At 30.5% G+C, this 16935-nt stretch overlaps 1 protein-coding gene across 2 annotated transcripts; it reads right to left on the bottom strand.

The window, feature by feature from the left end:
• Positions 1-1968: 1968 nt before the first annotated feature.
• On the bottom strand, positions 1969-5176 carry LOC149889021 (uncharacterized). 2 transcript variants are annotated; one of them, XM_090089423.1, is made up of 3 exons: positions 4713-5176; positions 4513-4623; positions 1969-2289 (listed from the first exon to the last, which is right to left on the bottom strand). In XM_090089423.1, exons 1-3 carry the CDS (start codon positions 4953-4955, stop codon positions 2257-2259), a joined length of 387 nt encoding a protein of 128 aa, XP_089945549.1. In that variant the 5' UTR covers positions 4956-5176; the 3' UTR covers positions 1969-2256. The 2 variants fall into 2 exon arrangements, with proteins under 2 accessions (XP_089945549.1, XP_089945548.1); XM_090089422.1 differs by lacking the exon at positions 1969-2289 and having other exon boundaries at positions 2489-4623.
• Positions 5177-16935: the final 11759 nt, after the last annotated feature.

Raw genomic sequence — 16935 nt, 5'->3', positions numbered from 1 at the left:
ATGTGACTTTATCTTTTACCAATTTAAAAAAGATATTAAAACTAAAGTTACAAATTTCTGTTTTTTTATCAATGGCGTAATTTTGGAAATAATTTTACAATAGTTTTGCTCTAATTTAACTCCAAACTACATTAGATTTCATATTTTCAACGTATGAACAGTGTTGGGCGCCATATTGGAGCCTCCATTTTGAATTTCTTAAATCTGATCTCAGATTCGTAATCAGCGACCTCGAAAACCCTCGTGTAGGTAATTTGGGAATTTTGGCCACGAAATCGGGATTTCGTCCAACTGTGCGTTCCCTCTATAGAAAAAACCGCAGTGCATTTTGGTCTTTGTATTCTCCGAAAATAAACAAATTATCAAAACATATTATCATGTCAGCTCTAAACAAAGTTGATAGCTATGAAATTAGTTTGGAAAACGATTCAAGTTCTATTGATATTGATCCATGTTTTTTTAAAAACATTTCAATCGCTACTCAACCAGTATTTCGAGAAATATCTAGTCAGTTTAATCAAATAGATGCTGAAGAAGTTGTACAAGAACAAATAAGCTCTTGGTCAAGATGTCTGGTAAGCGAAAGATACTATGACCCACGATGAGGAAATTAAAATATGTTTTAATTATGCGAACTTTGTTGTTACGTCATGCTAATATTAATTAACGTTGCGTGAATTTTTGGACAATCAAGGCGCAAACAAGAAACTAGTAACAACAATATATTTACCTAAAATATGGGTGGTGGTTAAATGAACGTTAAATTGCGTTTATATAAATGAAACAACAAAACGCGTAAACAACTATATTAAAAAATTATTTTTTTAAATAAAAATAAATTTTAATAAAATAAAAATATTATTAATAAAAATTATAGATAAATTAGTAGAAAATCATTTAACAAATTTTTTTCACTTTACACTGTGTTTCATCTATTAAGACTCATCATATATACTTTTTAAAAATTTACACATTTAGAACAGTTTTGCTAAGTTACATTGTCACTTCTTTACTAATTCTTCCTTCCTTTTTTACAGAGTAAACCCAGTTTTTTTTGGTATTTTTCAGCAATTTTCATCGGTTACCATAGCAACAAGCTAACATCTTACATTATTATTTTTTATAATCAGTATAATATTAAGTGTTTGAATTAAGAAAAAAAAAGTTAACAAGTGTTGTTTTAAAATTTGTTGGTTATTTGCCCAGTTGAAATATGACATTAGAAAAGTATCCTTTAAAATAAGGAACGAATTTTTAAGCAAAATTCTTGCCTTAAAACAAGGAAATTAATAGGTAATAATTTTCTTAATATAATCAAGCTGGATTACCCGTCTCTTCGCGCGGGTTTCTCAGGGTTAGGGTTAGGAGGGGCCGCTGGTGGCCCAAACCTGGTCAAAACCACCGCTCAGGCCTACTTAGTGCCTGTGCCAAGTTTGGTTGGTCCAGAGGTGTTGACATTTATAGCTAACTTCAAACATACAATTATTAAATTTTTATACTTTTACTAGAGAAAATAAGAATGTCTGACTCTTACCTCTAACAAAGAAATAAAATATTAAATGCCTGTAAAAATAATAGAGAGTATTTCTTTATTTTAAGACAGCGGATTGAGTAAAACTTCCTTACTGTATTATATAACTACTATTGTACGTTTACTTAATGTACTAATATATATTTTAATTCTCGTATAAAGTACAAGTGTAAACGCAATCAAAATATAGATATATTGCATCAAGAAAATGCACCTATTAACTATCAATAAAATATAAACCACCACAACAAAAGATGCATAACATAAAGAGTGATTAGTTAAAACTTGAAAAATGGAACTTTATATTTTTTTAGTTGTTATCCTAAAAGAAAGAAACAAACTAAAATAAAAAAAAACACAAATTTTATAAAATGAATGATTATACTTTTTAATAAAAATATTTAACTTTTTTATTTTTTATTACATAACCCAGATAATTTATCAAAATAAAAATAAGTCAAAATCAAATAAAACCCCATAGAAAACAAAAAATGCTATCAAAAAAAAAATATATTGCATCTTGATTATTTATAAATTTAACTAAATGTTCAGTTGTCTAAAAAAATCATTTCAAACTTTTTCAAGTAACGAAAACACTACTCGCAATTCGTCTGGATACTGCAGATCAAAAAAGTAAAACGTTGTCAAAAACAGTAATAACACCTCTGAAACCAGCATCTTCAACCAATAAAGCATTTAAATCCACTTTTATATACATTGCTAATCTAAGTATAAAAAGTAGCATCAACTGTCATACTCTAGTAAAAAAAAATATTGTTATTAAAAATTAATACATCCACTCTTTTGTTGCGTCTAATCTATTTTAATTTCTACATTATGTTTGGGAAACTCCGGGGTAACTTTATGAAGTTCCTGCATTTGAATCTTTGGTTTTATAGACTCATTTTTTTTTTAATTCAAAATTTAGTTAAAACAGATTAGACGAGACATAAGAGCGACTGTACAAAGACATAATAAAAATATTTGGTTTAGAAGGATTTCATAAAGCAGCAATATAAACCCTAGATTGGATAAATTAGTATTATTAAATTCAGTAATGTCTTTATTCATCCAAATAAAAGCAGAAAATAAATATAAAATTAACTAATTTAATTTTGAACAACTTGCTCTTTCATTCATATCAAAAAATCTTGGATATTGTTTCAAGAAAAGGGTAGATGACTCATCTAGTACATTTCCGTTCATAAATATAGGAAGATCTAAATTATTACAATAATGATTGGCTAAAAAAACTGAGTTTTATCTGAATTAAAAGTCACCAGCCACTGTGAGCCCCATGCTGTAGCAGAAGTGAGATCCTTTTCAAGCTCAAATGCCCCCTCCAAGCAATCAGAAAGTGTTGGCTTCTTATCATGACAAGAATAAATAGTAGTATCATCAGTAAACAATGCTACCTTAGATATGAGAATGTCTGGAAGATTGTTAATGTAAATTAAAAAGAGTATAGGGCCAAGGATTGAACCTTGAGGAACCCCTGAAGTAACAGAATAAGAAGAAGAGTGCTGTCCATTGAGGACAACTTTTATACTAGGATTGGAAAGGAAAAATTCAATAGTCTTAAAGATGATACCAGACACACCATAAGAAGAAAGCTTATGGAGAAGACCAGCATGCCAAACTTTATCTAATGCTTTAGAAATGTCAAGAGCAACGGCCTTAACCTCTCCACCTTTATCTAATGCATGATAAAGCCTATCGATTATTACTGTTAGCAAATCAGCTGTAATTGTAACTGAACAAGAAGATCGAAATTCATATTGGTGATCAGAAAGTAAGTTATTAGATTCAAGTCGAGAGATTAAGTGTTTGTTAATTAAAGATTCAAAAACTTTGCTTATGATAGGAAGAAGACTAATGGGACGGTTGTTGGACAAATCAGATCGCTCTCAAGAATTTTTGAAAATAGGGATAACAAATGCTGCTTTTAAGCAGGCTGGAAAACAAGACTCTGATAAGCACTTGTTAAATAGTTTTCAAAGTATCAACGACATCTCCGGAGAACACTTCTGCAAGACTATAACAGGTATGTTGTCCGGGCCACAAGCTGTAGAAGAGTCTAAGCAGGAAATCACTTTAGATACAGAAGCTGGAGTGATACGAATGTCAAGCAATTGATCAACCAGTTTGACGGCTATATCAGGTAGAACGTAACTAGTGAAATCAAGTTGATATTGATGAAAAATTCTTAGCAAACAATTCAGCTTTGTCTTTAGGTGAGGTGACAAAATCTGAACCATACAAAAGAGGTGGAACTACAGATTTGCCCTTATTATTGATACTAATAAAGATTCTCCAGAAGTCACAAGAGCCTAATTTTTGTGATGAAATACGAGATTTCATGACCTGAGAATAGCAGGCTTTGGCGTTAGACAAAACCTTTTTACAATGGTTTCTAGCAGTAATAAACAGACGTCTGTTTTCTGGAGAATTGTTTTGCTGATAGATATGGAAGTAATGATTTCAGTTGGCAATTGCAGCAGCACAATGTGAGGAAAACTAATGAGAAGAATGAGGTTTGACTTGGAATCATTGATTGGGAATAAAAGATTCCATGCCAGCCTGAATCCACAAAGTTATTTAAGAAGCACATTTGTCAACAGGGTGCGATGATAGGGGGATTTAGATGATGAAGAAGAATGAGATAATAGATTTAAAGAGATCAAACGGTGATCAGAAGCACCTAAGGGTGTGTGAGGAGAAACTGAGCACTGACTAGGATCAGAAACAAGACATAAGTCAAGTAGAGAAGGAAGATGATTCGGGTTGTCTGGAAAGTGAGTTGATAAGTTGACTACTGAGTTAGAGATTGAGAAAGGCAAAAATTGTGGGCTTTAATGCCTGCTACATGGATGTACAAATGCACAAATGAAATAGAATAAGTATTACTCATAATTAATGCTTGTTTCATGCTTACAGTAGTAAAAATTTATATCAATTAGAGTAAATTGTTTAGAAATTACCTTATAATCTTTGAAATATATAATTTCCTTCATAGAAACTTGTGCTGGACATTGGAATTTTTTTGTGTCTTGCACACTAAAATAACTTTTTTGACAAGAGTGTTCAGTTTTCTAAAATTATTCAAGCAATACTTTAGTAAGGTAAATATTTTTTATTAAAACTATAACTTGGAATTCATGTTATAAACAATGGAGTTTACCTTTGCTTTTGTTTTAATTTTGTATGTTTTCTTTCTTGCATTATTACGATCTGTTCCATGTGAACAATCCAAAACTTTCTGTGCTAAAACCATGAAAGGCACGTCTGCATAAAATCCTTCATTTTCCCATAAAATTTTGTGATTTTCACTATGTATATCTAAATGTGACACGGTCTGCTTTACACTGAAAGCGTTTATACAAAAAATGATACAATAAGTTAACCAAACTTCAATGAGAAACATTGGATTTACAGTAAACACTTAATAACTCAAACATTAACTTCGTAAATTCTAGTAAAGTAGAACCATTTTACAAAGAACCATATACAAAGAAATTGAAATAAAGTATGACAATACAATGACATTTAAATATTAACAATATTTAAATGTCATTGCATTGTTGCTACTATAAGCTACTGCTCTAAATGTTCGATTTAGAGCAGTAGCTTATAGTATAACTTTTACTAACACGTACTGGAATATTATATTTTGAAGCCACTTTTTTCATTTACATCAAATTTTTTACATCAAAGAAAGTAATTCTGGTTTATAGAAAATTTAAAGAGTTTGAAGTCTGAGGTTGAAGTCTGAAGTCTGCCATGAACTATTTAATTTTAAAAAACAACCTGCTAAATTGGATAAAAAATAAATACACAAATTTCTTACCTAAGAAGAAGCAAAATTAATAACTGCAAAATAATTGTAACTTAATTGTAATTGATAGAGACATTATTTTAAAGCTGAGAAAAAGGCATTTAAAGTTTTTAATTCATCACTGCGTTTGATCTTCTTAATAAAATACATTATAAACTTTCAATTTATAATGTATTTCATTTACCTTTCCAACTATTTTCACTTATTTTCAAAAGTTTGTGTTAAAGAATTTTCTGACAACTCAAACATTTGCATCATAAAGTTGATATTAAACAAATCAAAAAAAGGTTCAAACCTGGGTTACCAAATCCCTTGGGTGTAAACCATGCCACAAAGCGAACAGTGTGTTCTAGTTTGTTTTATGTAACTCAAGGCCTCATTTTCATCTTTATAAAAAAATATATGACTTTTTCTTTTAGCTTTAAAAAATTCCTGTCATTAATATCTTCTAACGCTCAAAAGGAAAAAAAAAAGTCAAACCAAACTTAAGCTATATTTAAATTAGAAATTCATGAAGTCGTTGCTTTGTAAAACATAAAAATGTACAAGTTTTATTTTGTTGATTTTAATGGTTAAATTTAAAAAAACATATTTTTTAAATTTAAATTTATTTTTTGTTAATCATTTAAATGGTTCAAGAATATGCTTAAATATGCTCATTTTAAAAACAAAATCTGAGCCTGCATATGCTTATAAACGTTATGGTTGTATAAAAATGAACTGTAGTGAATAATACAGTATATATATTTAGTATAAAAATAATATTAAATAATAACAATAAACCATTTAAAATATTGTTAAATAATACCAATAAACAGTATCAAATGACATTATACCAAACAATATAATGTATCAATTTAAATTTATTTATATACCATGGTATATTAGTAAAATATATTGAAATTGATATATTATATTGTACAATAAGTAGTACTATGTGTAATACCATTATATCTTACCATGAAAATACTAATAATAAATGAATTCAAAAATATAAGTAAGCAAATATTTAGCAATAAACTAAGTATAAAGATACACAATAGCAAGTTAAACTTCCTTTTTATCTTTTGTAAATAAAAAGGCGAGCAGCAGCAGGATTAATATTTTAAGAACAGATTAGCAACGTCAATAACAAAAAAGTTAATTAATTTTTATTTAATTTTTATTTACTTTCTTCCCTCAGTCAATGTCAATGACGTCTTGCTTTAACATTTTTTTAATATTACTTTCCAATCTTATAATTATTTTAACAAAAAAACTTACAAACTTACTTTTACTTCCATGCATTTTTTTAAACTTTTGAAGCACGTGCGAAATAAACGAAAACAACAACATAAGATTAGTTTAACGCAACGTTAATTAATATTAGCATGACGTAACAACAAAGTTCGCATAATTAAAACATATTTTAATTTCCTCATCGTGGGTCATAGTATCTTTCGCTTACCCAGGTCGTACTAAAATAACAGGCCTCCTTATCGCGCAACGGCTCGAAAAATGTGGAGGCTGATGTAGCGGCAAAAGTTACTAAGAATAAGAATAAGTTGTATCCATATTAAGACTTAAAAATGCCCAGAAAATGTTGTGTTACTGGTTGTAATTCTAACTATGACTCACTAAAGAATAAGACAACAACTTTCAGATTACCTAGGGATCCTGAAGAGCGCCAGAGATGGATTAAAGCAATACCAAGAGAGAATGTACCAGACATTTATGACACAGTAGTTTGTGCAAAACATTTTCCATCAAACTTCCAAGTTGTTAAAGTAAAAGGAAGAGAAAAACCTCGAGATCCGCCTAGTGTATTTGAATTATTACCAAAGAGTTTAGTGCCAACTCCTCCACCAGCAAAAAGAAGAACAACGAAAGCTGAAAGCTTTGTAAGATCAGTTAAAGAAGATAAATTTTCAAAATTCGTAGAGCTTGACAATTTTGACTGATTTGAAATTTTTTGCAATTCGTTATCTCAAGGAAGACTTAATGATTCAATATTTTATTATACTTGTTTGAATAGATGTTGCATTCATTTAAAAGAGCATGAAAACAAATCTGGTATTAATAAATTTTGTCTAATAGTATTTAATGACCTATCATATGAAGCCTATCATACTGGAGTTAGATGCACTTTTACCTCGTTAGTTAAAAGTTGTATTCATAAATTCAAATGTTGGTCACAAGTTCATGAGGCATTACGATATTTGACATCTTTTGAAAAGTCAGAAAAGAAAACCATTTTACTTCAACAAGTTGAATGCATGAGTAATATGATATTACTTGAATGACGTCATCATATCGTCATCATACTTGAATATTACTTGAATGACGTCATCATATCGTCACCATGGACGTCACAATCACATTGTGTCGTCGTGCAAGCACGACTCCCCAACATGATCGTGTCATCCATGACGTGACGATATGATGACGTCATCGATGATGCGATTGGAACCAACGTCATGATCACGTGATTGGAACCAACGTCATGATCACGTGATGAATTTCAACCAATCAGGAAGGTGCGGACACGTAAATGTACGTTTTCATCCTCTGTATACAAATTTGTAAATAGAGAATAGCTGAAAAATAAAAATACATCAGAAACAGCTTCCATTATAGAAAAATGAAAAAAAATGAATAAAATATGCATTTAACAAATATATGTATAAAATATATAATAAAAAAACACCGTTTAAAAACGTAATAAATACCGTGTAAAATAATGAAAAAAACACCGTGTAAAATAATGAAAAAAACACCGTGTAAAATAATGAAAAAAACACCGTGTAAAATAATGAAAAAAAAGACCGTTAAAATATACTAAAAATGCACACTTTTACTAGGGAAATTCCCTGGGAAATTACTAGTTTCCAGACCCCAAAGATGCTAAACCGCGCATGTTTACAAATAAAGAAAAAATAAAATGAACAACAAAGTTACCTTCCTTCGACGCCATTTTGGAAAAAATTTGAGTAGAGCTTCGCCGTCCGATCTCCTTTGGGGCTTTCGCCCAAATGACAGATTAACGTTCGCACCGGTATATATAGAGAAAACGGCCCTTAAGTAAACAAACGACAGCCCTTAAGTAAACAAAACGTTGCGGGGGGTCCTAAATCGACCAATCAGATTGCAGAGAAAAGTAAACAAAAAACCAATCGACCAATCAGATTGCAGAGAAAAGTAAACAAAAGAAAAACCGGGGGTAAAATAGAAAAGAAGACGGGTGTAATGAATAAATTATTATTCAATTGTTACACATATGTCCATAGAGATAAATACATATTCTTCCGCTCCGTATTCGTTGAATTCAAAACTTTTATCTAAATATTTTTCATCAACAGGGATAAGGTGATGAAGATTGTTATGTGTTGTAACATAAACGTGTTCGTTTCTTGAACAAATGATAAACAAGGTTCGTTTGCCATCGGCTCTGTAATAGTTTTCAACTAAAGCGGTGGGTGAAAACGAAATAGCGTAATTATCTGTTAACCAATGCCGATCTAATTCATATTCATTTGGAATTCGAGTAATATCGAGAATTGTCGGTTTGCAGTTTGTTCGATCTTTTGAGAAATAGATAACAAGAACCATATTTTTATTTTTTTTTAAAAAAAGTCTATATATAAAAAGAAGGTATTAAATAAATTAATTTGAGCGCTCTAATTGAACAAAAAAAACACCGTTTAAAATAGATAAAATAATGATGCTAAATAATAAATAAAGTTATAATATATATTAGTTAATAGAATAAATTTTGAAAAAAAAAATGAGCGGAAGAAGATACATGCCTCCTTATCCTTATCGTGGAAACGGATTTAAAAAAAAAGCGACAAAAAGAAAAAGACAGAGAGGAGGAGGTGAATTAACCAACAAAGCTGTTGAAATATTATCTCCTCTTCCATTGGCGTTTACCGAAAGTGCTAGTAGATATTTGGTGAAGAAAGCTTTAAACAAATTATCACCTAGTAAAAAAAAGTTTGTAGTGATACCAAGTTCTACAACAACAACAAACGTTTCATCGATTAATACATCGAGATATGACGATTAAAAATCCATTTAAAAGATTAAGAAGATGGTGGAAAAAGATGAAAGAGAAAAAACGAATAAATAGAATAAAACCTGTTCATTACGAATATTGGTTTATAAAAGAATAAATATTTACAATGTATATTAAAATCGTATTTTTTGTAATCGTTTAAATGCTGTCGAATTTGTGATAGAATTAAATTTATTTTCAATTTGTTCTGATACACCCCATAGATATGCGCAACATCTCAATCGATCGACAAAATCGGTAATGTTTACAGCTGTTTGAAGAAAAACAGCGATAGCGCTTTCGATTTCTCTTTCGCCGATGTTTGTGTTTCGATCGTTGTTTGTATCGTCTAAAAGTTTAGTTATTTCCTTGAGCGGTATTAAATTTTCTTTGTCGAGCGAAAGGAGAAACAAATAATGATGCTTGTATTTCCATATGTCTTCCCATTCGTTGACAATGTAAGGATTAAATCGAGCATAGCAGTGGTTGCATTTTTTATTACAGTTCATCTAAATATAATAATTAAAACCGTTTAAATACGAATAAAAACAAATATATATATTGGTATAAGCTAAAAAAAAGGAATTAATAATAAAAAAATGGAGAATAATAGCGAGAAAAAAAGTTGTATTAAGCAAATAATGGATATAATAAAACAAAATAAAATATCAAGTTTGATTTTGATAATTATTATTGTATTTTTTGCTTTATATTTTGGAAAAGAAAAAGCGCAACAGCTTCAATTAGCTATCGATTGGATTGCTACAGTCTCACCTAATTTTACCAATAACAATAATCGTGTAAAACCTACATTATTTACAACAAAAAAAACAGTGTTTTATCGACGTTGTTGTTTTAACAATGAAACGAGCTTAATAAATGCGAATTGAATTGTGATAAATTGATCATCGGATCATCAGCATCTTTGTTTTGGTGAATTTCTCGATGTTTGCGTAGACAACTGAAGCATAAAGAGATATGACAGGTCTTGCATTTTGTAGAGTATATAGAAGTTTTATCCATATATATTTCACAAACAAAACAAATTGTAAAACCGCTTTTTTGGTGAGCGTAATATTCGTGCAATCTTTTTTTAATTTTTTTCCATTTTTTTAAATAGATCAAGGCTATTTTGTTGCTTTTCTGTAATGATTCATTTAAATTGTTTTCATTTTTTCGCGATTCGATATAGTGACGAATCCTTCTGCTTAATTTGTAAAACGTATCAAGTGCGATTTTTGATTTTTGTTCGACATTCGTTTTATAATCTTCATCTTCGTTTTCGTCCGTTACAAGTCTAATTTTACATTCGACGTTTGACATTAGATCAAGAATTTTTTCTTCTTTTGTATTTTGCATTGTTATGTATGTACTAAAGAAAAGAGAATATATATATATATTTGTAAAATAAAAGTTATTTTATAAAATTATTATATAAAATTATTATATAAAACAAATTATTATATAAAATTATTATATAAAACAAACAAACAAAACAATATAAAATCAAGATAAAAATTTACACAAACAAGGATTGTCGTCAATAATCATCGATTTTCCTTCTTCGTTTTGAATTATTGTACGAGCGTGATTTTTACAATAAGATAAAGACGTTTTATCTACAACATAAACGTCGTATTTAGCAAACAATTCGTCGAGGAACGTTTTCTTTTTAATGTAAAAATCTGCAAAACATTCGTGATTTTCTAACCAATCGTTTAATTTATCGTTTGCGAGTTGTAAAAGCGTTTCTTTTTTTTCTTTTTTCCATTGTTTTTCGACTTGACAACACGCGCAATTGCAACAAATCGAATCGATCTTTCTGAGTCGACGAATATCTTCTTTTTTTTTTCGAATATAACTCATGAAACGAGACGTTTTCCATTCTAACGCTTTTTTTTCAAATTGTTTTTTTTTCACATCGTTTACACAAACAGTCAAACATCTGGAAAAAAAGGAGTGATTTTTTATTAGAATTTTTTGAACGTTAAAGTCGTCCTTCATTACTTTCTTAGTCTTCCAAGGATTTTCGTTATGTTCGCGATTCCAAACAGTGTTTTGATAATTGATACATTCTTTGATGATTTTCATCATGATTTCGGGATTGGAAGGATCAACGAGTTGAACGAAAAAGATATCCATTTCATCGCAAATTTCGTAGGTGCGTTCTTTGACGTTGTTCAAAATCATGGTTCGTTTGACAGAAGGATCGTCACTACAAAAAATCAATCGTTTTCGTTGGAGTTTTCAACAAGCGTTGCCCGAATGCGACGTTCAATTGTTATTGGCCGATACGGATTCGTACGGTGTGGCCGTTAACCATTATTCGTACGATAACGATGCAGAACGATTTAGAGATTATATAGACAGACGTCTTTACGAAAATCGACAAGGCGAAGAAGATGATCAACAACAACAACAAGAAGACGAAAATGAAAAACAAGAAGAAGATGAACAACAACAACAACAAGAAGAAGTAGAAGAAGAAGAAGAGGAAGAAGAAGAAAACGATAAAAAAAAAAAAGATTTTTTGTTTCGTTTGTTAAAAGAGAAAGGTTTTGAACCGTGTTATACCGAACGAAGCGATGGATCGTTGGAAAAGAAACAAAAGGCAAAACATCTCATATTCGAACCTCGTTTAGACGTTTATCCTGAAAACACCATTTTGTTGGGTCCTACCAATTGCGGGAAAACGACTTTGGCTTTGAACCTGATCAAATCTGGTAAATATCCTCACGCAGAAATGCTTTTTGTTTTGCAAAGCAGACAAACTTCACCGTCACAACTCGAAGCTTGGCGTTCCATTGCGAGTTCCGATTACAATCGCATTCGAGCTGTATATTTGACCATCGTAGACAGCGTGGAACGATTAGATCAAGAAATATTGCGAATTTCTTCTTTGAGTTTGGAAGCGTTCGGCGTGCAAAACAACAAAAAAAGACGCATCAAAACGTTGATTCTTTTTGACGATATAAGCCCTTTGTGTGTAAAAAGCGAACAATATTTAACGCTATGCTCTAGCGGTTCGCATCACGGTTTAGGCACCATGACTGTTTTTCATAGCGTTCCCAATCATTCGATTCATTGGCAAAATTTACAAGTTCATTATAAATTGGTCATTGCGTTTAACGCGTGTTCGGCTATTCACGCCATGTTTCGTAACGAGTTTCCGTCTGGCGGAAGCAGATTGAAACATCCCATAGTCGATTTGTTAGACGATAAAACAAAAGAGGGGAAACATTTGGCTTTTTTTCGAAAAAATAGCAGCGTGGCCCGATTGAGAAGTTCGTTAGACAATCCTGTGCGACAAGAAGTGTTTGTACCCGTAGACGGTAAAGGCGAATGCGATTTCGATTATTCGAGCATGAGCGTTGCTAAAAAACTAGTTTCTTTTCAAGCTTTTCCGTACGTCAAAGTTAAAGATCGTAATCAACATTTTTATTTAAAGTCGTGTTATAACGAACCCCCCGAATTAAAAAGATCTAACCCCCCGATTGACGATGAAAAAAAACATATAAAAGCGTGCAACGACGACGAAACGATTCTTTTTCAAAAACGACAGCAACGAAAGAAAGAAAGAAAAGAAAGAAAAAGAAGACTAATAATCAAACGAGCAAACGATTTGCTCAAACGAATAAAACGAGTCGAAGATGACGATGACGACGATGATGAACAATAGTTTGAAACAAGATTTCGATAACGATAATTGGTTGACGGAAATTGTGCAAGAAAAAGAAAAAACAAACATTTTTGAACAAACGTACGACGAATTATGGTTTGAAGAATTAAACGCTTATTTATCGTTAAAAGAGGAAGAACAACAACAACAGCGTTCGATCGAACAATGCAACGAAACGGAGTTTGTAAAAATCGACAAAAAAAAATTAAAAAGACAAAACACGAGAATCAAACTCAAATTGAGAGCCATGTATCATATACCGAACATGAAACAACGTAAAGATTTCGATCGAAACGAAATTGAAATTTTGTTGTTGCACATGATAAAACATTACAATCCTGTTCAGTTTAGCAAATGCGAATTGATGAGCGAAGAAGAAAAACGAATGTTTGCTAAATGTTTTAAAGAAAACGTCGCATCGTCGATAAAAGAATTTATAAAAATACATTTGTATCCGTATCCCGACGAATACGCGTTTTCGGGAAGGAAACAAAAGGACAAAAACGAATCGACAAAAGCGTTTGTTTGCGAAAACATAACGGCGTTAAAAGAGTATTTCAATTCTAACGATTTCCATAAATACTTGCAACAAATAAACGTTCACGCAACCAAGTACATGTCGTGTCTTACGAAGAAAAAAAAAACTTGTATTATAGATTTGTTAAGATTAAAATTTGATATCGATTATATGAAATAAAAAAAAAAAAAAATGAACTTAAATTCTGTTTTTGATTTGTTAAAAAACATGAGAGAAAACGTCTGGCAAAGACAGCGTCTTTTTGTGAAAGATGCGGATGCTAACGATAACGACAACGATAAAGATGGAGTTGAAAATTACGACGAAGATCGAGATAGAAAACGAGAGGAAAATCAAATCGCGTTTGAAAATTTACCTTCAAAACTTTTGTTTCAAAATTTAAACCAAGATCCTTTTACTTATTGCATGAGAAACGAACAAGAATACAATCGCATGGCGTTGTCAGACATGAAATTGCAAAACGTCATGCAAAACGAAACCGTAGCCGTAACCGATAACGCTTTATTTTTCTACCGTTACAAAAGCTTTTGAAAACATGTTTGAAGGAATAGAAAGAGTGTTTGACAAACGCGTTCGTTTGCAAACGGATAAAGGAGGAGAATTTTTCAATTCTCAATTTAAAAATTGGTGCAAAAAAAACGACGTCGTTCATTTTTCAAGCAAGACGGGTCATGCGTACCGTGCGGAAAGAGCTATTTATACTTTAAAGACTCTAGTAAGACGTTTAAAAATGAGCGAACAACTTAGCGTGAAAAAAAATTGGGACGCGTATATTGAAGAATTGCAAGACGTCATCAATTCTACTCCTTGTTCGTATAGCGGTTTCTCACCTGTTCAATTAGATGCAAACACTGACGAAAGTAAAATAATGCGAATGAAGGATCGTGTATCGGCGCAAAAAAAGAGAAAAGCACAATGGAAATATAACAATACGACTAGAATAGAAAAAGAAAAGAAACCGATTTTAAAACCGTTATTCGTGGGAACGTTGTGTTATCGAAGACAAACAAAAGCTCTCGATCAAGACACGTTTAGCAAACCTTCGACGCGAACCGAATCGTATTGGAATAAAAACGATGTTTACAAAATAACCAAAGTAACGATAAACAAAAATCAATTGGATAATTTTTACGCTCCTACTCATCGCTATTTTATCGAACATACGAGTGATAAAAGAAAATACCTCGTTCGCAGAGAAGATTTATACCCTATTACATTAAACGATGAAGACCGTTATTTTGACAACTATGAAGATTATAAAAAAAATTATCTTAATCACATAGAACTTTAAAATGTCTACTTATACTACGTTTCGCACTTATCGAGGAGGTAACAACGAAAGAAAATACATGAAAGAATATCGAGGATCCGGTTTAAAAAAAAAACAAAAGAAAATTCGAAAAATCGTTCATCGCGCTATCAATAACGAAATGAAAAAATACAAAAAAAGAAAACAACGCGGTGGACTACCAGTTGCTTTACCGTTGCTTGGCGGAGCCTTGTTAGGGCGATATATTTATAAAAAAAATCAAATCCAAAATGTAAAAAAAAAATTATATTTTTATATTAAATGAAATACATTGTTTTAATTATATCGTTTTTTTTTTTAAAAAAAAATCAATCAATTTCCATTGGTTCTTCTTGATTTTCTTCTTGATTTATCTTTTTCGATATATTTTTCTGTTCAATTTTCATCGGTTCATCAATTTCCATCGGTTCCTCTTCATTATTTTCTAAAACTCATCATAAAAAAAAATCATTTCGTTATTGTAATATATTTCTCAATTTAAATAAATCTTCCATACAATAATTACACAAATAATAATTAAATGATAAAATTTCAATAGATGGACAATGACTAAGTTCACCATCTTCTATATGCCCACCGCAATGTCCGTATTTAAAAGGTGTGACAATGTTTTCAAGTTTAGGTACTCCTAACAATTCGATATTGTAGGATAAAATATTGTTTCTATCGCAAAATCGTTTTTCGTGAATTCCACCTTTATATAGCACTACATCATTTTTACCAATATGTTTCATAAGAAATTCGTCAACATCTTTACACGATAATATTTTGGTTGTTGTGAATAACGATTTATTATTATTTAACAAATTGAGTTTTGGATAAAAAGGTAATTTATGAATAAAATTGCAGCAATATTCAAATGCGTGTCGGTATTTTGAAGAAAGATGATCGTAATCAATACAAGGAACAGCGTGTATATTGAGCATATATCAAAAAGGATCGCACATTCTTGTTAAAGAAACTTCTCTTATACAAGCGTGAGTTTTAGAAATTTGGATCATTTCCATATCCATTATCCACCATCTTCTTCGCAGTTCTACTTTTAAAAAAAAAATGTATTATTTTCGTTTTGTTAAAACCCACTTTACAATTCTCTTTCCGACTCTATTTAATTTGTTATTCATCGCATTATTAGTATATCTCGAATTTGTCTTTCTTTTGCAAAATTTCAATTTTTTACATTCAATTTTTCTTTTTCTAAAATTTTTTTTACTCCATTTTTTTTTTTGTTTTTTTACCGGCAAAGAATTATTAACCGGCACTGAAGAAACTATTTTAAAATCAACATCATCATCATCTTCATCAATAATTCGCCTCGGTTTATACTTTATAATAGCCATTTTTTAATATTTTTTTTTCATATTATTTCTTCCATTATATATATACTATTTTAAAAAAGGTTGAATATGAATTAATATAGTGTCAAAATAAAAAAAATAAACGCTTACCTTTATTCATTTGTTCTGTTGTATTGTCATTAATGGTGCGCATCATTTTTATATGTAAATATATTATTTATACTAGAAAAAAAGATAAAATAGAATATATAACAATAAGAATATGGTGACAAACAAAGCGTTGCACGATTATTTTACTTCGGAACCGTTATTTAACGATTATTATTTGGGTGTATATTCGTTGGATGAAATACAAAATGCGTTTGATTATTCGTATTTGAGTAAAAATTTTAACAGAAAAGGATGCTTTATTATATATAACAGCGATCCATCATATAAAAAAGGAGAGCATTGGCGAATGCTAATGAGAATAGATAAAGATCATCTGTTTTGTTTTGATAGCTTCGGTAAACAAAGTTTCGATCGACAAATTCCTCTGTCTTTTTTAACTTGCAACGTACTTTTTGAAAATGCGAGTTTGATAAATACAAACTCCTACATCGATAGTTTATCTGTTAATTACAACGAAATCGACACGACTTTGCAAGATTCTAAAAAAGATTTAAAATCAAACACGCAATTTTATTATTTTTCACAATTTATCAAATGCTAT

The sequence above is a fragment of the Hydra viridissima genome, unplaced genomic scaffold (assembly GCF_058129835.1).
Source record: "Hydra viridissima isolate aposymbiotic clone 2 unplaced genomic scaffold, HvirCarnegie_v1 scaffold_5, whole genome shotgun sequence".
NCBI lineage: Eukaryota > Metazoa > Cnidaria > Hydrozoa > Anthoathecata > Hydridae > Hydra > Hydra viridissima.
The sequence above is the reverse complement of the archived record's forward strand: the minus strand, read 5'-3'. Positions and strand labels throughout refer to the sequence as shown.